The sequence below is a fragment of the Microcaecilia unicolor genome, chromosome 4, assembly GCF_901765095.1.
Source record: "Microcaecilia unicolor chromosome 4, aMicUni1.1, whole genome shotgun sequence".
NCBI classification, from domain to species: domain Eukaryota; kingdom Metazoa; phylum Chordata; class Amphibia; order Gymnophiona; family Siphonopidae; genus Microcaecilia; species Microcaecilia unicolor.
In genome coordinates this window covers 211,937,386-211,963,202 of record NC_044034.1, presented here as the reverse complement: position 1 = coordinate 211,963,202, position 25,817 = coordinate 211,937,386, and the positions used below count along the sequence as shown (strand labels likewise).

At 44.9% G+C, this 25,817-nt stretch overlaps 1 protein-coding gene across 2 annotated transcripts in view; it reads right to left on the bottom strand.

The window, feature by feature from the left end:
• PKP3 (plakophilin 3) overlaps positions 1–25,817 on the bottom strand; it is a 180,633-nt gene that overhangs the window by 42,496 nt on the left and 112,320 nt on the right. For both annotated transcript variants that reach the window (XM_030201202.1, XM_030201200.1), the window contains 3 exons: positions 23,109–23,283; positions 17,080–17,197; positions 524–691 (listed from right to left, as the gene is read on the bottom strand). In XM_030201202.1, the coding sequence (XP_030057062.1) occupies positions 524–691; positions 17,080–17,197; positions 23,109–23,283 (461 nt within the window). The remainder of the gene's footprint in view (positions 1–523; positions 692–17,079; positions 17,198–23,108; positions 23,284–25,817) is intronic.

Genomic DNA, 25,817 nt, shown 5'->3' with positions numbered 1-25,817 from the left:
TTAATCCTGAGAGTGCAAATTATAAGCGCCCTGGTACTTTGAGGCTTTTTCCTTCTCTTCGAGCACTTTAATTTATTAATATTGTTGGTTTAAACAGTACCTGAGCTAGAACAACTCACAGGATCACACACTTACCACTACAAGGAAGTCATACTCACACTCCTGTTCTAATGTAACATATGTTACTCAAGGCAGAAATTGTGAAGAGAGGTGGAACACTGGCGAATGAAGCTGGAAGTTAGGGATTTACATTTCTTTGAAGCAACATGGGAAATGTCAATGATATTTTCCATGTCATTTCCCGAAACAACAGGTAAAAAACAGAAATGTTGGATTTTTCCTGTGTTGGTATTTGTTAATGGTGTGCACTATTGTCCAACTGATGCTTACTGAAGTACTATTGCTTCCAGTCCAGGGAGGTACAGAAAAAAAGATGCCCCAAAATTCTTTTCCATTTTTTTAAGTTATGCCAGAGTATAATTTCCCTCCCTGTTCCTTTTCTCCTATTCAATCCTTGTCTTACCTCTTTCAGTTTCTTGCTTTGAGGGGTGAAGCAGCCCACCATCTCGCCTGAATTGGGCATCCCTTGGGTCCTACGGTGTCCCTCCAAGCGCTGGAGGAATGATGGGGGCATCTCATCATAAAGGCGGTAGGAAAGGTTCCTTAGTACACATGCGGCATTCTCTACGCTCTGCAGAGAAAGGTCAGATAAAAGGAGTTGAGCAAAAGGGGAATGGATAGAACATGAGCTGAGCTGAGCTCATTGGCCCTGATATTGAGACAGCAGGAGTTAGACTGGCTAATTCCCGCTGTTGCTGGTAAACCTGGAAATTCAATGCTGGGGCTGTATCCAGCCATCAGTATTGAATTTCCAGGGGGATTTTGGCACCACAAACCTAGCTGGTTAAGCCAATATTCATCAGCTGACCAGCTAGGTTCTAGCGGCCAAAAACAGACCTGCCATTGACATGGGTCTATCTGGCCAATCGGCTGCTGAAAATCAGCAGTTACAGGCTATGTCACGTGACATAGCCAGTGACTGGGCTTGCTGCTGACCGGGATATTCAGTGGGAGATAGCCAGTTATTTCCCGCTGAATATCAGTGGATTGCCAGCTTGAGGGTATTTAACCGGCCAGGTGCCATTCCTGGCCAGTTAAATCCTTTTGAATATCAGGTGGACTGTGACTGCAGCTTTCATGGGCTCAATTGAAATTTCACACATATGCTACAATCAATACCACCCAGATTACCTTCATTTGAAGTGTAAGGATCCTGCACTTAAGAGGAAGAACAAATAGGTTAAACAATAATGCTTATTACTAAACAGTTAAAAAGACAGTTAATATTGGAAAGGAAACCAGTAGGGATGTGCATTCATTAGCACAAATTCACCCCTGGATTCTATATATGGCGCCCAAAATTGCATGGCAAAATTTGGCATGCATCAGGCATATTCTATAATTGTGCATGCAACTTAATTGACAAATGAGCAGCTAATCAGAAATAATTGGGCACTAATAATCAATTATTGGCGCTAATTAGCAACAACTACAATTTACACATGCATCTTCGTAGTCGGGATTCTATAATGATATGCACATAAATTCTTTGTGTGGATTCATAAAGTGGACGTGGCCATGGAAAGGGCATGGGTGGACTGGGCTGTTCCTAGAATTTGGCAGATCCGTGCCTAATTTAGGCACAAGGTTTTACATCAGGTGTAAATCCTTGCACCCCAAATTAGGTGTTGATCCTGGTATTAAGCGCTATTCTATAAATGGTGTCCAAACTTGGGCGCTGTTTATAGAATGCAGTCCTCAGTGTGTTAGTGTGCCTACAAGAATGTATTGATTTAAAACATATTAACCTATGAGCGTGTTAAGTTCATTAATGTGCATTAAAAGTTTTCAGTCACATTAACAATTTTTATTAAAATGAATGGGTGAAAATGAGCTGGAAAAATGCCTAAAAATTAGGATAAAAGGCAAAATGAACCAAAAACTAACTGTTTGCCCTAGATAAGCAGGACTTGTCCAGGTAGGAGCTGCTCCTACTCAGTTAAGTCCCGCTGAATACTAACTGCATATTTCACCTTCTACCCAAAGCCTGGATACTACTGTGACCAATATCTCAATAGTCAGTGCTATTTAACCATCCAGGAATGGCTCCTGGCAGGTTAAATAGCGATTAGCCAGCTAACCGCTGATAGTCAGTCAGTGGTCAGCACTGAAAAGTTAACTGGCAATATTTGCTTAGCCGGTTAAGTTAGTGCCAACCAAAAGCTTGATATTCCAAAGCATTTATCTGAGTAGCAGTCCCTTTTACCCAGATAAGTGCCGCCTAATATATACATGTATACGCTGGAAGAGAGGCGGGAGAGAGGAGACATGATAGAGACATTTAAATATCTCAAGGGCATTTATGTATAGGAAGAGAGCTTTTTTCAAATGAAGGAGAGCTCTGGAATGTGGGGGCATATGACAAAAGTTAAGAGGGAATAGGCTTAGGAGTAATCTAAGGAAGTACTATTTCACAGAAAACATAGTAACATAGTAACATAGTAGATGACGGCAGAAAAAGACCTGCACGGTCCATCCAGTCTGCCCAAGACAAACTCATATGTGTATACCTTACCTTGAATTTGTACCTGTCCTTTTCAGGGCACAGACCATTTAAGTCTGCCCATCAGTATTTCCCGCCTCCCAACCACCAGTCCCAACCACCGTATAAGTCTGCCCTCCCCTATCCTAGCCTCCCAACCACCAACCCCTCTTCCCCCCACCTGCTCCGCCACCCAATTTCAGCTAAGCTTCTGAGGATCCATTCCTTCTGCACAGGATTCCTTTATGCATATCCCACGCATGTTTGAACTCCGTTACCGTTTTCATCTCCACCACCTCCCGCGGGAGGGCATTCCAAGCGTCCACCACCCTCTCTGTGAAAAAATACTTCCTGACATCTTTCCTGAGTCTGCCCCCCTTCAATCTCATTTCATGTCCTCTCGTTCTACCGCCTTCCCATCTCCGGAAAAGATTCGTTTGCGGATTAATACCTTTCAAATATTTGAACGTCTGTATCATATCACCCCTGTTCCTCCTTTCCTCCAGGGTGTACATGTTCAGGTCAGCAAGCCTCTCTTCATACGTCTTGGAACGCAAATCCCATACCATCCTCGTAGCTTTTCTTTGCACCGCTTCCATTTTTTTAACAACCTTCGCAAGATACGGCCTCCAAAACTGAACACAATACTCCAGGTGGGGCCTCACCAATGTCTTATACAGGGGCATTAAAACTTCCTTTCTTCTGCTGGTCACTCCTCTCTCTATACAGCCTAGCAATCTTCTAGCTACGGCCACCGCCTTGTCGCACTGTTTCGTTGCCTTCAGGTCCTCAGATACTATCACCCCAAGATCCCTCTCCCCGTCCGTGCCTATCAGACTCTCCCCGCCTAACACATACGTCTCCCTCGGATTTCTACTCCCCAAGTGCATCACTTTGCATTTCTTCGCATTGAATTTTAATTGCCAAACATTAGACCATTCTTCTAGCTTCTTCAGATCTTTTTTCATGTTTTCCACTCCCTCCGGGGTGTCCACTCTGTTGGAAATCTTGGTGTCATCCGCAAAAAGGCAAACTTTACCTTGTAATCCTTCGGCAATGTCACTCACAAATATATTGAACAGAATCGGCCCCAGCACCGATCCCTGAGGCACTCCGCTACTCACCTTTCTCTCCTCCGAGCGAACTCCATTCACCACCACCCTCTGGCGTCTGCCCATCAACCAGTTCCTAATCCAGTTCACCACTTCGGGTCCTATCTTCAGGCCGTCTAGTTTATTTAAGAGCCTCCTGTGGGGAACCGTGTCAAAAGCCTTGCTGAAATCTAAGTAGATTACGTCCATAACACATCCTTGATTTAATTCTCCTGTCACCCAGTCAAAAAATTCAATGAGATTCGTTTGGCACGATTTCCCTTTGGTGAAACCATGTTGGGTGGTGGAGGCGTGGAATGGCCTCCCGGTGGAGGTGGTGGAGTCGAGGACTGTTCCAGAATTTAAAAAGGCATGGGATAAGCATGTAGGATCGCTTAGAAACAGGAAGAATTAGGGGTTACAAAGGATGGGCAGATCTGACGAAGAAGGGCAACCTTCGAAAGCTAATCAAGAAATGTATTAAGTTATGTCCAATAAAAAAGGTATCATCTTATTTTCTTTTCCATGTTTTATTTTGTTTGATTTCTATTGATAACCTTAAGAGTGGACTAACACGGCTACCACACTCCTCTGCGCAGTTATAGAATTTGGGGGAAAGCGCCTACATTTAGGCGCAGGTATTTACACCAGGTTTTCATTGGTGTAAATGGCCGCGCCTAAATAAAGGCATGCTCTCTGGTTCTATGCGCTATTCTATACACTGCACCTAACTTTAGGTGCAGTGTATAGAATAGTACTAGGCGTGTTAATCGGACGCATCTAGATTTTAGATGCCATTTACAGAATCTGCTCCATATTCTATAATGTCCATTATGCCCGTAATTGCCCATACAGAATTTGCACTTAGCACACATACTTTAGGTGACCTATACAGAATTAACCCCTAAACCCTCTAAGACTGGAGAATATCTAATGTACTGTATCTCAGTTTCGCTTTGGAAAGGCAAGAAAAAAATCCAAAGCTATTCTCTTCATGCTGAGACCTGTGTGGAAACGGGATCCTCTAGCCTGACAAATGCATAGATAGTTAGTCTATCTGTCATATGTTTTCCTAACTTAGGGGGTCTTTTACTAAGTGCAGTAGTGTTTTTAGCTCATGGTAAAAATCAGCTTTTAATAAACACCGAGACGCCCATTATATTCCTATGGGCATCTAGGCGTTTACCGCCAGCTGATTTCTAGCACAAGCTAAAAATGCTACCGCAGCTTAGTAAAAGACCCCTTATTTCACTACCCTAACTTTTGATTATCCCAACAGCTAGTTCTATCCATTTTTGCTGAAAGGTACCTGCTGTTATTACAACAGCTTAGCTATCCCTTTGCACAGCAGAGCTACACAGATCCACAAGTGAACGTATGTTGTTCTGACTTTGCAAGATTAAGACCTTTTATAAATATAATAAAACACTCTTGTATTTGTTAAAGTCTTTTTGTGTTATACTGTGTGCTTGCAAAGCCAGCACACCCACAATGTGGATTGTTATTGTTCACCTATACCACATTAACCATCAAATAAGGCACTCTTAAGCAGCAATTAAATAAACCTCGCCACAACCATCAAATAAGATCTCTCTCTTTCTTAATCAGAGAGGTGATGGTGCTTTCTAATCTTAGTAGCTGAAAGTAAGAGTGTCTAATGCAAAAACAAACAAAAACAACAACTCAATTCATCTCAAAAATATTCACTCACAAAATAGATGGGGCCTGATATTCAGTGTTTTGCTCACTGCCGCCTCAATACTGGGCTATGTCTTTGCACTGGCAATGAATTCCCGGATTTGCGGAGCCGGCTAATAAACAGTCTGTTAAGTGCAATTTTCAGCACTTAACCGACTATAGATTACCGTATGAAGTACTGCTACTACTAATCATTTCTATAGTGCTACTAGACGTATGCAGTGCTGTACACATTATATGCAGGTACTTTCTGTATTCCTAGAGGGCAATGGAAGGTTAAATAACTTGTCCAAGGTCACAAGGAGCTGAAGTGGTAGCTGAACCCAGATCACCAGGATCAAAACCTGCTGTACGAACCATTATGCTACACCTCCACTCCTTTTATATAGTCCTATTTATGTGGTTAACATAGAGGGGCATAATCGAACGTCGCTGGCGAAATAGGTCACCGGCGATCTATTTTGGCGACGGCGCTACAGCTGGCCAGAACCGTATTATCGAAAAAGATGGCTGGCCATCTTTTTTTTCGATAATACGGTGTAGCCCGACCAAATGCCAGAGTTCACCGGGTTTGAGATGGCCGGTTGTGTTTTTCAGCGATAATGGAAAAAAATACCGGCGATCTCAAACCCGGCGAAATCCAAGGCATTTGTAGTGCACTGGTCCCCCTGACATGCTAGGACACCAACCAGGCACCCTAGGGGGCACTTCTAAAAATGTTAGAAAAATATACAAATAGCTCACAGGTGCATAGCTCCCTTACCTTTGGTGCTGAGCCCCCCAAATCCCCCCCAAATCCACTCCCCACAACTCTACACCACTACCATAGTCCTTATGGGTGAAGGGGGCACCTACATGTGGGTACAGTGGGTTTTGGGGGGTTTTGGAGGGCTCAACACTTAGCACCACAAGTGTAACAGGTAGGGGGGGGGGGGGGCTGGACATGGGTCTGCCTGCCTGAAGTGCACTGCACCCATTAAAAACTGCTCCAGGGACTTGCATACTGCTGTCAGGGAGCTCGGTATGACATTTGAGGCTGGCATAGAGGCTGGCAAAAAAGTTTTTTATTTTTATTTTTTTAGTGTGGGAGGGAGTTGGTGACCACTAAGGGAGTATGGGGAGGTCATCCCCCATTCCCTCCAGTGGTCATCTGGTCAATTGGGGCACCTTTTTGAGGCTTGGTCGTGAAAATTAAAGGACCAAGTAAACCCGGCGAAATACTGATTACTGCCGCTTTTCTTTCCATTCTCCAAGGACAAGCAGGCTGCTTGTTCTCACTGATGGGGGTGACGTCCACGGCAGCCCCTCCAATCGGAACTTCACTAGCAAAGGCCTTTGCTAGTCCTCGCGCGTCCATGCGGGAGGACCGCTCACCCTCTGTTCAGGAGGTGTCGATGTGCTCCACCTGGGACAGCCCGGAACAGCCTCCACGCCCGGAACAGACTCTGTCTTCGACACCTGCATCGGCTTCCATGTCTTTCTCCACAGCCGCCCTGCACGAGAGTCTCCGGGCCGTTCTCCCAGAGATCCTGGGAGAGCTGTTGCGCCCTTCCCCTCCGGTACCGGGGGTGCTTGCGCCTCCGGTACCGTCGAGTGAGGCGCCGGCTGGCCCCTTGCCCGGAGTGAGGTCTTCAACATCGGTGCCGCTTGCGGTAACGACTGCAGTCGCCTCCCAGGAAGGCTCCCCGACGACGTCGGCGGAGGGAGCTTCGCCGGTGCGGGAGAGGGAGTCTACCTCTCGACGCTCACACCGTGGCCGTGGTTCCACGGAGTCGAGCCGGGCACGGCTTCAGACACAGGTTCATGAACTTGTGTCTGATACCGATGGTGAGGCCTCGTGGGAGGAGGAGGAGGAGGACATCAGGTATTTCTCTGATGAGGAGTCTGATGGCCTTCCTTCTGATCCCACTCCCTCCCCTGAAAGGCAGCTTTCTCCTCCCGAGAGTCTGTCTTTTGCGGCCTTTGTCCGGGAGATGTCTACGGCCATCCCCTTCCCGGTGGTTGTGGAGGACGAGCCCAGGGCTGAAATGTTTGAGCTTTTCTCCACCTAAGGAAGCGTCCACAGTACCCATGCATCATGTCCTCAAAAAGACATTGCTGGCGAACTGGACCAAGCCTTTAAGTAATCCCCACATTCCCAAGAAGATCGAGTCCCAGTACCGGATCCATGGGGACCCAGAGCTGATGCACACTCAGTTGCCTCACGACTCTGGAGTTGTGGATTTGGCCCTAAAGAAGGCTAAGAGTTCTAGGGAGCATGCTTCGGCGCCCCCGGGCAAGGACTCTAGAACCTTAGACTCCTTTGGGAGGAAGGCCTACCATTCTTCTATGCTCGTCGCCAAAATCCAGTCTTACCAGCTCTACACGAGCATACACATGCGGAATAATGTGCGGCAGTTGGCGGGCTTGGTGGACAAGCTCCCTCCTGAGCAAGCCAAGCCATTTCAGGAGGTGGTCAGGCAGCTGAAGGCGTGCAGAAAATTCCTGGCCAGAGGGGTGTATGACACCTTTGATGTTGCGTCCAGGGCCGCTGCTCAAGGTGTGGTGATGCGCAGACTCTCATGGCTGCGTGCATCCGACCTGGAGAATAGGATCCAGCAGCAGATTGCGGACTTGCCTTACCGTGCGGACAATATTTTTGGAGAGAAGGTCGAACAGGTGGTAGAGCAGCTCCACCAGCGGGACACCACTTTCGACAAGTTCTCCCGCCGGCAGCCTTCAGCTTCTACCTCCACAGGTAGACGTTTTTATGGGGGAAGGAAGACTGTTCCCTACTCTTCTGGTAAGTGTAGGTACAATTCTCCTTCTCGACAGCCTGCGGCCCAGGCTAAGCCCCAGCACGCTCGCTCTCGTCAGCAGCGTGCACCTCAGCAAGGCCCCTCGGCTCCCCAGCAAAAGCAAGGGACGAGCTTTTGACTGGCTCCAGCAGAGCATAGCCGATATCAATGTGTCAGTGCCGGGCGATCTGCCGGTCGGGGGGAGGTTGAAAGTTTTTCACCAAAGGTGGCCTCTCATAACCTCCGACCAGTGGGTTCTCCAAATAGTCCGGCAAGGATACACCCTCAATTTGGCCTCCAAACCTCCAAATTGCCCACCGGGAGCTCAGTCTTACAGTTTCCAGCACAAGCAGGTACTTGCGGAGGAACTCTCCGCCCTTCTCAGCGCCAATGCGGTCGAGCCCGTGCCATCCAGGCAAGAAGGGCTGGGATTCTATTCCAGGTACTTCCTTGTGGAAAAGAAAACAGGGGGGATGCGTCCCAGCCTAGACCTAAGGGCCCTGAACAAATATCTGGTCAAAGAAAAGTTCAGGATGCTTTCCCTGGGCACCCTTCTTCCCATGATTCAGGAAAACAACTGGCTATGCTCTCTGGACTTGAAGGACGCCTACACGCACATCCCGATACTGCCAGCTCACAGACAGTATCTGCGATTTCAGCTGGGCACACGTCACTTCCAGTACTGTGTGCTACCCTTTGGGCTCGCCTCTGCGCCCAGAGTGTTCACGAAGTGCTTGGCTGTGGTAGCAGCGGCGCTTCGCAGGCTGGGATTGCACGTGTTCCCCTATCTCGGCGATTGGCTGGTGAAGAACACATCCGAGGCAGGAGCTCTACAGTCCATGCAGATGACTATTCGCCTCCTGGAGCTACTGGGGTTTGTGATAAATTATCCAAAGTCCCATCTTCTCCCAGTGCAGAGACTCGAATTCATAGGAGCTCTGCTGGATTCTCGGACGGCTCGTGCCTATCTCCCAGAGGCAAGAGCCAACAACTTGTCCCTCGTCTCGCGGGTGCGAGCGTCCCAGCAGATCACAGCTCGGCAGATGTTGAGATTGCTGGGGCACATGGCCTCCACAGTTCATGTGACTCCCATGGCGCGCCTTCACATGCGATCTGCTCAATGGACCCTAGCTTCCCAGTGGTTTCAGGCTGCTGGGGATCTAGAGGACGTGATCCACCTGTCCACGAGTTTTCTCAAATCCCTGTATTGGTGGACGATTTGGTCCAATTTGACCCTGGAACGTCCTTTCCAAATTCCTCAGCCACAAAAAGTGCTGACTACAGATGCGTCTCTCCTGGGGTGGGGAGCTCATGTCCATGGGCTTCACACCTAAGGAAGCTGGTCCCTCCAGGAACGCGATCTGCAGATCAATCTCCTGGAGTTACGAGCGGTCTGGAATGCTCTGAAGGCTTTCAGAGATCGGCTGTCCCACCAAATTATCCAAATTCAGACAGACAACCAGGTTGCCATGTAATACATCAACAAGCAGGGGGGCACTGGATCTCGCCCCCTGTGTCAGGAAGCCGTCAGTATTTGGCTTTGGGCTCGCCGTCAGGGCATGGTGCTCCAAGCCACATATCTGGCAGGCGTAAGCAACAGTCTGGCCGACAGACTGAGCAGGATTATGCAACCTCACGAGTGGTCGCTCAACTCCCGAGTAGTGCGACAGATCTTCCAGGTGTGGGGCACCCCCTTGGTAGATCTCTTTGCATCTCGAGCCAACCACAAGGTCCCTCAGTTCTGTTCCAGGCTTCAGGCCAACGGCAGACTGACACCGGATGCCTTCCTCCTGGACTGGGGGGAGGGTCTCCTGTATGCTTATCCTCCCATACCTCTGGTCGGGAAGACTTTGTTGAAACTCAAGCAAGACCGAGGCACCATGATTCTGATTGCTCCCTTTTGGCCGCGTCAGATCTGGTTCCCCCTTCTTCTGGAGTTATCCTCCGAAGAACCGTGGAGATTGGAGTGTTTTCCGACCCTCATCACACAGGACGAAGGGGCGCTTCTGCATCCCAACCTCAAGTCCCTGGCTCTCACGGCCTGGATGTTGAGAGCGTAGACTTTGCCTCTTTGGGTCTGTCAGAGGGTGTCTCCCGCATCTTGCTTGCTTCCAGAAAAGATTCCACTAAGAGGAGTTACTTCTTTCTATGGAGGAGGTTTGCCGTCTGGTGTGACACCAAGGCCCTAGATCCTCGCTCTTGTCCTACACAGACCCTGCTTGAATACCTCTGCACTTAGACAAGTCTCAAGTCTCAAGACCAACTCTGTAAGGGTTCACCTTAGTGCAATCAGTGCATACCATTACCGTGTGGAAGGTAAACCGATCTCAGGGCAGCCTTTAGTTGTTCGCTTCATGAGAGGTTTGCTTTTGTCAAAGCCCCCCGTCAAACCTCCTACAGTGTCATGGGATCTCAATGTCGTTCTCACCCAGCTGATGAAACCTCCTTTTGAGCCACTGAACTCCTGCCATCTGAAGTACTTGACCTGGAAGGTCATTTTCTTGGTGGCAGTTACTTCAGCTCGTAAAATCAGTGAGCTTCAGGCCCTGGTAGCCCAGGCCCCTTACACCAAATTTCATCATAACAGAGTAGTCCTCCCTGTTATCTTTAAGCTGCTGCCTTTTAAAGATAAGTTAATGTTAAGAAGTAATATATTTATATATTTTTGTGAATTTGCACAGTTTTGGGATATAAAAGATGCAAAAATAAATAAAAAAGAAGTAAGGGGATTATATGAGGATTTGCACCACACCATTTCGCCTGTAGCGATAGAGCAAGATTGTTCGTATGGTTGTGAGAGGCAGTTAATCTGATTATCCCCATGCACCAGATGGTGTGTTGAAAAATCCTGCTTTCTATACAGATGTTTGGGACATTAACTATATGCTTTGACTATTAGTCCCCACATTGTACTGGGTTGGTGGTAGTTAATAAAGACTATTTACACATAGGCATTAATTAGAATTTACATGCACAACTTGGTAGGCATATTCTGTAAAGTGATGTGCTTAAATACTAATGAGGGTGCTGCCAAAAAGGGGGAGTGGCCATGGGCAGACCGTGGGCGTTCCGAAAATCTACGCGCACAGTTATAGGATACACCTGCTCCATGCCTAACTTAGGATGGAGCTATTCTGGACCTGGTGCTTACAAACGTAAAGAATGTTTCTGATGTCACTGTGGGAGACCATCTGGCATCTAGTGATCACCAAATGGTATGGTTCAATATTAAAACAGAGGAGAGAGCTTATTCGAGATTGAACGTCCTGGATTTCAAAAGAACTAACTTTGCCAATACGGGGGAATTTCTCAAGGAAGAGTTAGCAGGATGGGAACAGCTCAAGGAAGAAGAACAACAGTGGGCAAGACTGAAAGGAGCTATTTTAAAGGCAACTAACATTTATGTTAATAAATTAAATAAAGGAAAGAGGAAAAGAAGGCCGTTCTGGTTCTCAAACATAGTAGCCAAAAAGGTAACGGAAAGGAGGTTAGCCTTCATACAATATAAGATGACTCAGAAAGAAGAAGACAGGCGAGAAGACCTGGATAAGCTAAGACAAGCTGGAAAAGCTGTCAGGAAAGTGAAGAGGCAAATGGAAGAAAAGATAGCTAATACGGTAAAATTGGGGGATAAGACATTTTTCAGATATGTAAGCGGCAGGAGGAAATGCCAAAATAGCATTGTAAGGCTCAAAGCAGCAGGGGAGGAATACATGCATGCTGAAAAGGATAAAGCTGAACTGCTTAACAATTATTTCTGTTCTGTGTTCACGGATGAAAGACCGGGGTAGGACTGTCTGTTACTATGTTAATAGATAGTGGTGATATGAATAGGCCATGTGGCCTTTATCTGCCGTCATTTTCTATGCTTCTATATTTCTATAGTATTCTATAAGTTAGTGTTTCCCAAGTCAGTCCTGGAGTAGCCCCTTGCCAGTCAGGTTTTCAGGATATCCACAATGAATATGCATGAGAATAATCTGCATACACTGCTTCCATTTTATGCAAATCTCTTTCATTCATATGCATTGTAAATATTTCTAAAAATCTGACTAGCAAGGGGGCATTCCAGGACCGGCTTGGGAAACACTGCTATAAGTGATATATGTAATTATCAACCTCATCCAGACTCTGCCCATGTGCATGCCCACCTGTCACAGATGTGCTACAGTATGAATGTTACACTTGTATTTACAGATTTGCAATTAGATGGATATTTTGAATTGTGCATATGTGTGCACTCGTACATTATCCCCCAGATTTTATAAAAGCAATCGCATGCAAATTGACGCTTAGCGCCCACATTTGCATGCACTGTTATAGAATAACGGCAGTTGTGGATGCAAATATAATAATGTAGACTTATGGTCGCTATTCTATAATGGAAAAACACATGCGTACTTTACATTATTACTTTATATTATTATCAATTCCCTCCGCTGCTCCATATGACCCTGGGCAAGTCACTTAGCCCTCCATTCCTAAGGTAGAAGATTGTGAACCCATTAGGGACAGTGTAAGTACCTGTACAATTGTATGTAAACCATCTCAACTCATGCTCAAAAGAGGCAGTATATCAAATTAATAAACGATTATTGAATAGCTACTTAGGGGTGAATTCTATAAATTGCACCTAAAGATATCAGTGTTGAAAAAAGGCTTAAGCCCTATTCTATAAGACACACCTAAAGTTAGGTGTGGTGTATAGAATAGCGCTTAAATGATGGGGTCATGCATAAATTTAGGCATGTCCATTTCCACCAACAAAACATGGTGCAAATTCCCCTGCCTAAATTTATGCACGGAATCCTTTTATTCTATTATTACATATACATAGTGACATTGCAGACCACAGCAGGTAAAGACCTGTACAGTCCATCCAGTCTGCCCAACAAGAAAAACCCATTACATAAGGTATGATGAGATACTCCATTTGCACAACTGATCTTGATTTGTCCCTGCCATTTTTAGGGCATAGACTGTAGAAGTCTGCCCGACACTGTCCTTGTTCTAAAAGTTGTTCTAAACAAGTTGTCATTGAAGCCCCTGAAAAGCTCTACTCCAACCCATTCAAATCTATTCAGCCATGATCAGGGTACAGACCTTAGAAATCTGCCCAGCTCTGGCTTTGCTTCCCAATTACTGGTGCTGCCATCTAATTACCGTAAAGTTTGTTTGGTTCCATGCCTTCTATACAGGATTTCTTTGTGTTTATCCCACACATTTTTGAATTCCATTACCGCTTTCATCTCCACCACCTCCCGCAGGAGGGCATTCCAGGTATCTACCACCCTCTCCGTGAAAAAATACTTCCTGACATTATTCCTGAGTCGGACCTCTTTGAACCTTAATTGATGTCCTCTAGTTCTACCACCTTCTCGTCTCTGGAAAAGGTTTATTTGGATTAATATATATTTGAACGTCTGTATCATATTACCCCTGTGTCTCCTTTCCTCCAGAGTATACATGTTCAGGTCATCAAGTCTTTTCTCACACGTTTTGCTACGCAAACCCCATACCATTTTCGTTGCGCTTTTTTTTAACCACTTCAAGACTTTTTACATCCTTACATAGTAACATAGTAACATAGTAGATGACGGCAGAAAAAGACCTGCATGGTCCATCTAGTCTGCCCAAGATAAACTCATATCTTGAATTTGTACCTGTCTTTTTCAGGGCACAGAACGTATAAGTCTGCCCAGCAGTATTTCCCGCCTCCCAACCACCAGTCCCGTCTCCCATCACCGGCTCTGGTACAGACCGTATAAGTCTGCCCTCCCCTATCCTAGCCTCCCAACCACCAACCCCTCTTTCCCCCACCTGCTCCGCCACCCAATTTCAGCTAAGCTTCTAAGGATCCATTCCTGCTGCACAGGATTCCTTTATGCCTATCCCACGCATGTTTGAATTCTGTTACCGTTTTCATCTCCACCACCTCCCGCGGGAGGGCATTCCAAGCATCCACCACCCTCTCCGTGAAAAAATACTTCCTGACATCTTTTTTGAGTCTGCCCCCCTTCAATCTCATTTCATGTCCTCTCGTTCTACCGCCTTCCCATCTCCGGAAAAGATTTTTTTGCGGATTAATATCTTTCAAGTATTTGAACGTCTGTATCATATCACCCCTGTTCCTCCTTTCCTCCAGGGTATACATGTTCAGGTCAGCAAGTCTTTGGTCCTACGTCTTGGAACGCAAATCCCATACCATTCTCGAAGCTTTTCTTTGCACCGCTTCCATTTTTTTAACATCCTTCGCAAGGTACGGCCTCCAAAACTGAACACAATACTCCAGGTGGGGCCTCACCAACGACTTGTACAGGGGCATCAACACTTCCTTTCTTCTGCTGATCACACCTCTCTCTATACAGCCTAGCAACCTTCTCGCTACGGCCACCGCCTTGTCACACTGTTTCGTCGCCTTCAGATCCTCGGATACTATCACCCCAAGATCCCTCTCCCCCTCAGTACCTATCAGACTCTCCCCGCCTAACACATACGTCTCTCGTGGGTTTCTACTCCCTAAATGCATCACTTTGCATTTCTTCGCATTGAATTTTAATTGCCAAACCTCAGACCATTCTTCTAGCTTCCTCAGATCCCTTTTCATGCTTTCCACTCCCTCCCAGGTGTCCACTCTGTTGCAAATCTTAGTATCATCCGCAAATAGGCAAACTTTACCTTCTAACCCTTCGGCAATGTCACTCACAAATATGTTGAACAGAATCGGCTCCAGCACCGATCCCTGAGGCACTCCGCTACTCACCTTTCCCTCCTCCGAGCGAACTCCATTTACCACCACCCTCTGTCGTCTGTCCGTCAACCAGTTCCTAATCCAGTTCACCACTTCGGGACCTATCTTCAGCCCATCTAGTTTATTTAAGAGCCTCCTGTGAGGAACCGTGTCAAAAGCTTTGCTAAAATCTAAGTAGATTACGTCTATAGCACGTCGATGATTCAATTCTCCAGTTACCCAATCAAAGAATTCAATTAGATTCGTTTGGCACGATTTCCCTCTGGTAAAACCATGTTGTCTCGGATCTTGCAGCTTGTTGGCTTCTAGGAAATTCACTATCCTTTCCTTCAGCATGGCTTCCATTACTTTTCCAATAACCGAAGTGAGGCTTACCGGCCTGTAGTTTCCAGCTTCTTCCCTATCACCACTTTTGTGAAGAGGTACCACCTCCGCCGTTCTCCAGTCCCTCGGAACCTCTCCAGTCTCCAAGGATTTATTAAACAAATCTTTAAGAGGACCCGCCAGGACCTCTCTGAGCTCCCTCAATATTCTGGGGTGGATCCCGTCCGGTCCCATGGCTTTGTCCACCTTTAGCTTTCCAAGTTGTTGATACACACTCTCTTCCGTGAACGGTGCTATATCCATTCCATTCCATACGGCCTCCAAAACTGACACAATACTCCAAGTGGAGCCTCGCCAATGACTCGTACAGGGGCTTCAACAACTGTTTTCTGCTGCTGGTTATACCCCTCTGTATGCAGCCTAGCATCCTTCAGGCCATGGCATGTAATTGTGCATGTAACTCAAATCCATGCCCAAGGTTTGCCCCAAAACACCCATGACCCATTTCCATGCCCCCTTTTCAGGACTCATGTAAAGTTTAAGCATGGCTCACGCACCTAAATTTACACATGTGCATATTAACTGATTTCAATTAACACCATTAATTCTTTGTTAAAAGTCAATTATTGGCACTAATTGGATTGTTATTTAATTAAATTGTGCGAGCAATTTATGGTGACTGTTATAGAATCAGGGGGTTATTGCACAATTTTCCAGTACACACATAAATGCCAGTATTCTAATCATTAGTCTGCCCGATATTTAAAACAGTTTGACCGCCAAAACAGCACTTAAATGGGTATCCGGTGATATTCAGCGCCGGATAGCTGGCTATCCTGCACTGAATACCACCGGATAGTGGCTTAAAGATAGCTGGTTATATCGTGTGATATAACCAGCTATCTAGTGATTTTCACCATACAGCTGGATGAGGGTCCTGTTTACTAAGCTGCGTTATAGGTATGTTAGTGTTTTTAATGTGCGTTAACCATGTACATGCATTAACCCTGTATGTGCCTACAATATCCCTATAGGCACCTACACGGTTAGCACGTGCACTAATTGTAGGTGCATTATTTGGTGGCCATATTTGGCCACCACAATAGGTAGAATAACTTTGGCCAGCTCAACTTGACCAGCTAGCACTAAAAATAAGCTTGGTCAGTTAAGTTGGAACCGGCCAAATTTAAACCGGATATTCAATGCCGGTCACCAAAAATGGTCCAGCATTGAATATCCAGGTTCAGAGCTGATTGAGCAATTTTCAAAGTTATCAGTGCAGGTAAAGCACTGCTTTAGACACACAAATGGCATGCTAAAAAATGTCATGCACAATAGATGGGTAAACTTACAAATGAGCAGCCTGTTTAAGCATAAGTTGATTTATCTACGTTTTGAGGAGGTGTTCTCAAGGATGGGGCTGGGAAGAAGTTTGTGCTTACATGCATGCTTTCAGAAATTCAAATGAATATGCATAATTTTGCACCCCAAATAGCATGTGTAAATGTGTGCCCATGGTTTTTTTTTTAGTTAATTTTCAAAGCAACAGTATACAGATACTGTTGCTTTGAAACGCTGACACAGTCTGCACAGTGAAAATTACGTGCATATGTTTTACCCATTCCTGCAGTCATAAAATTACTCCCTATTTTTAAAAGCCTTATGGAGTCTACAATTAAGTGAATATTTCAAAAGGAAAAGATATCTAACAGAACAGTGCACTGGAAATTTAGTAATGATGACTGGTACATATTAATTCATCTTCACATATTGAAGGGATCCCCAAACTGGAAAATCAAGAGCAATGGGTGCCCTTTTCAGGAAGGTCAAGCTCACCTTATCTTCTGATTTCCCAGACTCCAGGGCACGGTTGATATATGCGATCATGGCATCCACGAGTCCATGGCACTCACGCATCTTCTGCCTTGTATGTTCACTGGCAGAGCTGAGATTTCTGAAAGGGAGCCCAACACAAAGATTTAGACCCCAGATAACAAGCCATTATAAACTTTTAATCTAATCAATTACTCAAAAAACTTTCTTTTCTTTATTTCTCTAGAACAGTAGTTCTCAACTCAGTCCTCGGGACACATCTAGCCTGGCAGGCTTTCAGGATATCTACAGTGAATATGCATGAAATCAGATAAATTTGCAAGGAGAAGCTCCATTCTATGCAAACCTATCTCATGCATATTCATTGTGGATATCTTGAAAATCTGACTGGCTAGGTTTGTCCTGAGGACTGGGTTGAGAACCACTGCTTTAGAGAAAGGCAGGGCTGCCCTCTCTTGGAAACAATGAGAAATAATGACTTCAAAAGGTACTGCATCTGGGCTTCATCTACACTGAGAGGGCAATTCTGTAACTGGGCACCTCCATTTACATGCCCCTTTGCCACACGGTGAAAGCCTATTATAATGGCTTCTAGGTGTCCAGATTCCAGAATAGAATACCAGTTTAACCCAGCATCTTAGTGCCACACCACTCGAACTCTCATCCACTCTCTCATTACCTCTTGCCTTGACTACTGCAACCTACTCCTCACTGGCCTCCCACTTAACCATCTATCCCCCCTTCAATCCGTTCAGAACTCTGCTGCACGTCTTATCTTCCGCCTTGACCGATATGCTCATATCACCCCTCTCCTCAAGTCACTTCACTGGCTTCCGATCAGGTACCGCATAACGTTCAAGCTTCTCCTACTAACCTATAAATGCACTCAATCTACAGCCCCTCATTACCTCTCTATCTTCATCTCCCCTTACGTCCCTACCCGAAACCTCCGCTCTCAGGACAAATCCCTCCTCTCAGTACCCTTCTCCACCACCGCCAACTCCAGGCTCCGCCCTTTCTGCCTCGCCTCACCCTATGCTTGGAATAAACTTCCTAAGCCCATACGCGAAGCCCCCTCCCTGCCCATCTTCAAATCCTTACTCAAAGCCCACCTCTTCAATGTTGCTTTCGGCACCTAACCATTATACCCTATTCAGGAAATCTAGACTGCCCCAATTTGACTGACTGCACTCTTTGTCCTTTAGATTGTAAGCTCCTTTGAGCAGGGATTGTCCTTCTCTGTTAAATTGTACAGCGCTGCGTAACCCTAGTAGCGCTTTAGAAATGTTAAGTAGTAGTAGTACTTATATTTACATGCCCACAGTTGTATCAGTCATTGACCAACGATACCTGTGCTCACATAAATGCAGCAGGGACATACATAAGTTACAGTATTCTGTAAGTAACTTATTATAAGTGGGAGCCCTGCCCATGTCCTACCCATTGGTAACATTTTTAAACTATTTGTATTGTATTTAGCATATTACAGGGGAATTGTTCACCCCCCCCCCCCCGCCTTCTTCCACAGTTGATAGCTTAGCCAGCATTTCAAGTGAATTCCCATTTTTATTTTACTTAATAGCTGGAATTAGTGGAGGAGTAGCCTAGTGGTTAGTGCAGCAGACTTTGACCTTGGGGGACTGGGTTCAATTCCCACTGTAGCTCCTTGTGACTCTGGGCAAGTCACTTAACCCTCCATTGCCCCAGGTACAAATAAGTATCTGTATATACTATGTAAACTGCTTTGAATGTAGTTGTAAAAACCACAGAAAAGCAGTATATCAAGTCCCATTCCCTTTATCTTTCTATCAAACAAGCTCGTAACAAGAGATTTCACAATGGATCTTTTAGTTCTCAAGCTAGTAAACTGTGGAAATCTATACCTGTACAAATCCAGGTGATTTTGGGATATCTACAGTTTCATAAAGGATTGAAGACTTATCTTTTCAATAAGAGTTTGAATGAATAATGTTATTAGGACTTTTTGGTTTTACTGTTGTGTTTTTAAATTTTGTAACCCACTTACATTCAGTATTATGGTGCTCACACTTATGAATGCAATTTAATTGAATAATAAGCCAATTAGCGCCAATAATTGAGCACTAAATCAATTATTGGCATTAAATTGCAATAATTTGAACTTACATATGCATCTGAGTAGTCGGTATTATATAAAGACGTGTGTGTAAATTATTATGTGTGGAATCAAAAAGGGGGCATGGCCATGGAAGGGGCATGGGTGAGTCAGGGGCATTCCTAGAATTTGCGCAGAGTGTTATAGAACATGGCAGTCCATGCCTAATTTAAGTGCAAGGATCTACCTCAGATTTCAGTTGGTGTAAATTCACGTGCCCAAAGTTAGGTGCAGATCCCACAGCTAAGCGCTATTCTATAAAAGTTCCCATGTCAGAGCACTGTTTACAGAAAGTGCTTAGCGCTCATTTTTTTCAGGGCTCAAAATCTGGGCACCATGTACTACGCCATTTACGCCTGTTCTTACAATAAATAAGATTTGATTGAGTGGTCTTTTGTATGAAATGACTTATTTTATTTTGCTTTGTCCATTTCGTTTGTTTCTATACAGTGTGTATGTGCAATATGTTCTCCACCAAGAATTGTAAGATTGTGCAGGTTTTTAAATAAATAAAAATAAATTACAGAATAGCGATTAGGCGCCTGACTGCTGCTTGTAAAAGTAAGTGTAAGTGCCAATAATCTGAACATTTACACATGCAACGGACATGTACACGCAGGTGCCCAGTTAAACAACTGGCCTTCACATGTGCAAGTTCAGTCTTCCAGGTATTCTGACACAGGTCGGGTTTTCAGGATATTCACAATTAATATTTATCAGATGTACTTCCATATATTTGGTCCAGGAATCAGGTTCATTTTCATCTCTGCTTATCCTGAGTCTGAGAACCAGAGCCACCTATGGCCTCAAGGACTGAATTTGGGCATTCCTTTACCACAGTACAGCCACCAGTCCTCAGCTGAAGGCCTGCTCTCTCCTGATCTGACCACGAGTTCAGCCCTTATGTTCCTGCTACAGTGTGATCAGCCTCATGCTCAGACATTTACAGAAGTCCTTCTCCAGGAATAGAATCTGACACCATCCCAGGATCAGAGGGAACTCTAGATTTCTTTGTTTCAGGGCCATATATAGATATATACACATAGGAGTCATTAGTCAACAGGACTTATCTGGGTAGGAGAGGCTTCTATTTGGATAAGTCCTATTGACTACGCCGTACCCAGATTTTTAGTGGCTCCTACCCCAATAGAGTTCTTGGATATCCAGGAGGACCACCACGGTACTATCTAGTTAGTGCAAAGATGGTCTGCAGCCAGACCCAGAAGTTATCCCAGTATTTTAGATATTCAGTGCCTGTGACTGGATAGCTAACCAGGCAAATAGAACCACATCAACTGCTGTCCTAACTATGGGTAGTTAATTATCTGGGTTCAGCATTGAATATTAGCTACACCCGGAAAAACTCCTGAGTGCAAAGATCCTATTCAGTGCAGGTACCCAGGTCCGACACTGAGTATTTGGGTCTAATTCACCTGTTAGCGGCAAGTGTTTTAAAAAAGGTGATTCTTGCTGTCTGAATATTGATCAGAATTCTTTTTTAAACTTCTCCCTTAACCTGTTGTCTAGCCACACCCCAAGTCCTCCTGTAGTCGATGCCAGTTTCAGACTTGTTTTTGTTGCTGGGATACAGTTGTACAGCATTACAGCTTTTACATTTTGACAAATTTCCCACTTCCTACCCTTACGCTCCAGAGATAAAATGTGTTGCTTGGAGACAGATCTATGTATCCTGTTCATGGCTATATATGTCAATAAAGCAATCCAGTGTGTTCCTGAGAACACCTCAGCGCCCTAAAGGTTCTGCAGATATTTGATCTCCTTGGTGTCTGGAAGGAAACCTGCTGATGTCTGGGGAATCTTTGCGAAAGAGATGTACTTTGTAAAACAGATGCACTGTGCAGAAATTTATGCTGGCCAACAACAACAGGAAAATGCAAACATTGATGGCAGACATAAAAAAAAAAAAAAAACCAACAGGCTCAACTATGCTGTCCAAGTCCTTCTTACTGTAATATCACAGACACAAATTGATCTCCAGCTCTACCCATTCTTACCCATTGTGAAAAGATCTCACCCTCCACCCCAGGTCATGATTCCCATTTGATGGAAACTTCTAATTTCAAATCTCTTGGCTTAGTTTCTAGAACCCTTTTAGATTTTGGGTGAATGATCATGGTCTTTTAAGTTTCCCTATATCAACTGGGGTTCAATACAAGAAACAATTGCACTGCTCTTTTCTATATCAATCTGCTAGTATCTGGAGCATTCTTTCTCTTGAAATTAGGAGGGAATCTTTTTATATGGTTTTCAGGAGAAAGTTGAAACTTTTTTCTTTAATAAGTTTTTACTGTTTCCTTTGATTCTTAATCTTTTGGGGGGTTTTTTATACTGTAGTTTTTTTTATCTTTTTTGTTTTGATAGTATGTGTTTATTATACATTCTGTATGTACACCACTCAGGACTATTCTTAGAATTGGCAGTCTATACAAAACAGTATTAGATTAGATTAGATCATTAACTTGTGCTATTTTAGTACAGGTTCCATTCTGTGTAATGCCTACTTACAAATAACTGGAGTTAACTTTTAAAATAACACATCTTAATGTAGATCACACATTAATAACTTCCCCCCTTAATTAAAGAAAAAAGAAATGTCTCTAGAAATCGAGATCATTGCTATACAGGGCCGTCAAGAGCCAGAGCCAGGCCCGGGACAAGGCCGCCCCCCGGGCCCCCGCCACCCACCCCACCCGAGGTCATCGTCGCCGCCGGGCCCCCCTCCACCCGCTACCGGGCCCTGAACTAACCTTAAACGCCTCCTTCCTTTCCTTTCACCACTTTCGCGGCAAGCAGCAGCAGGGCAGACCTCTCCTTCCTTCCGTGCTCCGCCCTCGTGGACGTTACGTCAGGTGAGGGCGGGACACGGAAGGAAGAAGTGGCCTGCCCTGCTGCTGCTTGCCGCAAAGGTGGTGAAATGAAAGGAAGGAGGCGTTTAAGGTTAGTTAGTTCGGGAGCGACGGCGGGCGGGCCTGACTGCGGTGGCGCCGGGCCCCCTCCAGAGGCCCGGGCCCGGGGACTTTTGTCCCCCCTGTCCCCCCCTCTCGGCGGCCCTGCTGCTATATGTAATAAAAGTGAATTAAGTAAAGGGCAATCAAGCCATTGTGACGTTGCTGATGAGGTTGGCTCTTAGGCATTGGTGGAATGAGGCATTATGACTTCACAATATCAGCTCTGGTTACCAGAGGCTGAAACTCTTCATGCTATGGGGGGAAGTTATCAATGTGGGCTACTGTTAAGATGGGTTATTTTACCACTAACTCATGCTATTTTAGCACAGGTCCCATTTTACGCAGTGAGACCTAGTTACTAATAACGGGTTCATTCATTCATTAGACCTAAGTGGTTTACAGTTTCACTTTACAGGTACTGAGTCTGTCCCTATTGGGCTCACAATCTAGGTAGTACATTGTACTATTGTTGTACCTGGGGCAACAGAGGGTTAAGTGACTTGCCCAGGGTCACATGGAGCTGCAAAGGGGTTCCCCAGGAACTCAACCCATTGCTGACCATCAGGCAGCAGCGGGAATCGAACCTAGTTCCCCAGGTCTGCAACCCGCTACACTAATCATTAGCCCACTCCTCTACTCTTAATGGTACCCACATTGATAACTTCTCCCCATAGTGTGAACAGTTTCAGTTGTGCTGTTTAGAGGGGGGTTAGCGCTGCTACAGCACACTTATATCTGCATATTATTGGCTTTGATCATGACTGCACTGCTGTTTTGCACTAGTATGGCAGTAGTACGGCAGTATTTTTATAGCGCTATTCCAAATAGCACCAGAGTTTTGATCAACAGGGCCGAGTGTATGGCATCCAGGAAGAAGAAAGAGAGATTTCAGTAATTTGCAAACATAAAAGGAGGTGGTTCAGAAGTACCTGAGGAATCCAGTAGCATTGTAGAAGATCTCCGATTCAGAAGCATTCTGTTGAATGATAGCAGAGTTCCCTGAGCCAGAAAGTGGAGTTAGTATACGATCTGTAAGTTGCTCCAGAGTATCCCGAGCCAAGCGGTCTTTGAGGTTGTCACTTGAAGAGAGATTCCACAGAATTCCTGTAAGAGAAAAGCATGGTGAATTTAATGTCTGATCAGCTTGTATGTTACTCATCAGACAAATAGGGGTTTGTTGAGTAGCATCTACTCAGCTGAGTGTGAGATCAGATGTGGATTGATCAGAGTTTTCTAGAATGCCAGCTTCTGTCTTATTCTTTGCAGAATTTTCTCTTAAATTATCTCCAATATAACATCATGGTTGGACATCACTATGTGCATTTTGATAAATTTGAATAGTTTTGTGTTATCTGCAAATTTAATCACCTCACTCGTCGTTCCAGTTTCCAGATCATTTATAAATAAGTTAAATATCACCAATCCAAGTACAAATCCCTGTGGCACTCCATTATTCACCCTCCTCCATTGAGAAAAATAGTCATTTAACCCTACCCCCTCTGTTTTCTGTCCAATAACTAATTCCTAATCCACAACAGAACATTGCCTCTTATCCCATGACTCTTTAATTTTCTCAGGAGTCTCTCATGAGGAACTTTGTCAAAAGCTTTCTGCAAATCTAGATACACTATACCAACCGGCTCACCTTTATCCACATGTTTATTCATGCCTTTAAAGAAATGAAGCAGATTTGTGAGGCAAGGCCTCCCATGGCTGAATCCACGCTGACTCTGTCCCATTAAACCATGTTTGTCTAAGTGTTCTGTAATTTTATTCTTTATATTAGTTTCCACTATTTTGAACATTGCAAATAGCATGATATACTTGCAATCAAAAAGTTTTAATAGGAACAGGAGTCAGCCAAAGAAAGTTTCTGAATACTTTCAGATAACATGGTCAACAGCTTTAGCAAACCCTGACTTACATTTTTAAACTGCAGGATGCAATGAGAAAGTCATGGCCACCATGGAGGTCTAGCAGTTGACACTTAATGATGGCCAGCAGAAGTCAAGGATAGAAGCCTGGGCTCTGGCTGCTGGGCTTCAAGCTGACTGAAATCAGAGACATTGCAAAAGTGTCACCCAAACTTCTGAGGAAAGATTACACCCATACAATGGCATAGCCACGGGGGCTGGGGGCCTGGTCCCCCCACAAATTAAGCATTGTTTTCTGCTTTGGCTGTCAGAGGTTCCAAAGCTTCACTAGCAGAAGCCTGCCTCCAACTGAAGCCTGCTGTGCCGCCCCCCCCCCCCCCCCACATACACACTGGAGTGGAGGAGTGGCCTAGTGGTTAGGGTGGTGGACTTTGGTCCTGAGGAACTGAGTTTGATTCCCACTTCAAGCACAGGCAGCTCCTTGTGACTCTGGGCAAGTCACTTAACCCTCCATTGCCCCATGTAAGCCGCATTGAGCCTGCCATGAGTAGGAAAGCGTGGGGTACAAATGTAACAAAAATAAATAAACAAATACATGCTTGCTTTATGAGAAACTGAGCATGCGCAAGGGAGGTCCGCTCCCGCACATGCATGAAAACTGAGCATGTGTAGGAGGTGGACCTCTCCCGTTTATGCTCAGTTTTGTGAAAACCAAGCATGCACAGGGGTGGGGGTCTTATGTGGTAGCAGCAGTCAACCAACAAAAGCACCAGACTTCAGCTAGAAGGCTTCTGCTGGCAGAGCTTAGGGCCCCCACCAGCTGAATTATATGGGGTCACATAGGGAGCTGTGAACAGGGGGGGGGGGGAATGTTGTGCCCCCTTCCCCCTTTGGGCTCAGGCTTCTCCAAAACCTGAGGTCTGGCTACACCCCTGCACCCATATCAGAACAGATAGTATTTACAAAAAATATTTAGATTAGAACATAAGAAGATCTTATAGTATAATCCACTATTGTCAAGAATGACAGAAGATAAACAGAGTTTTGTCCAAATTTGTGCTGATACAAATATATTGAGATCCTTTGCTACTGAAGATAAACAATATGATGAACATGCATTTATTTGAAACGTCATTTTATATCAAAATGACAGGAAACTTTATTTCGTAACCCAAAATGACAGGAAAAAGTGTGAAAATTTGGATATTTCCCATCTTGTCAATAGCTTGCACTACTGCTCAATAGTGTGCACTATTGATCAAAACTACACACTCCTATAGTAGTTTGCACTACTGAGGACATTGCCCCCCCCCCCAAAAAAAAAAAAATGAAAATAATAAAAACCTAAACCAAATGGCAAAATCACAAAGACAACATGGGAAAATAAACCAAATGAAAAACTTTGGTCTAGATAATATATCACATCTGAAATTAACCATCAGCTGAATTACCATTTTTTGTTCTTGTCTGTTGGGCCATTGTAACTGTACTTGTCTGTTAACTAATAAATATTAAACAAACCATCTATAGTCAAGTTCCCATGACTCTTTATCAAGCCTCTTCATCATCAGGTCCAGGGAAAGAGGATGGGATTTGATAGACTGCCTTTCTGTGGTTACAATCAATGTGGTTTACATATTACATACAGGTACTTATTTTGTACCTGTGGCAATGAAGGGTTTATGTGACTTGGCCAGAGTCACAAGGAGCTGCAGTGGGAATCGAATCTGTTCCCAGACCACTGCACTAACCCATTAGGCTGCT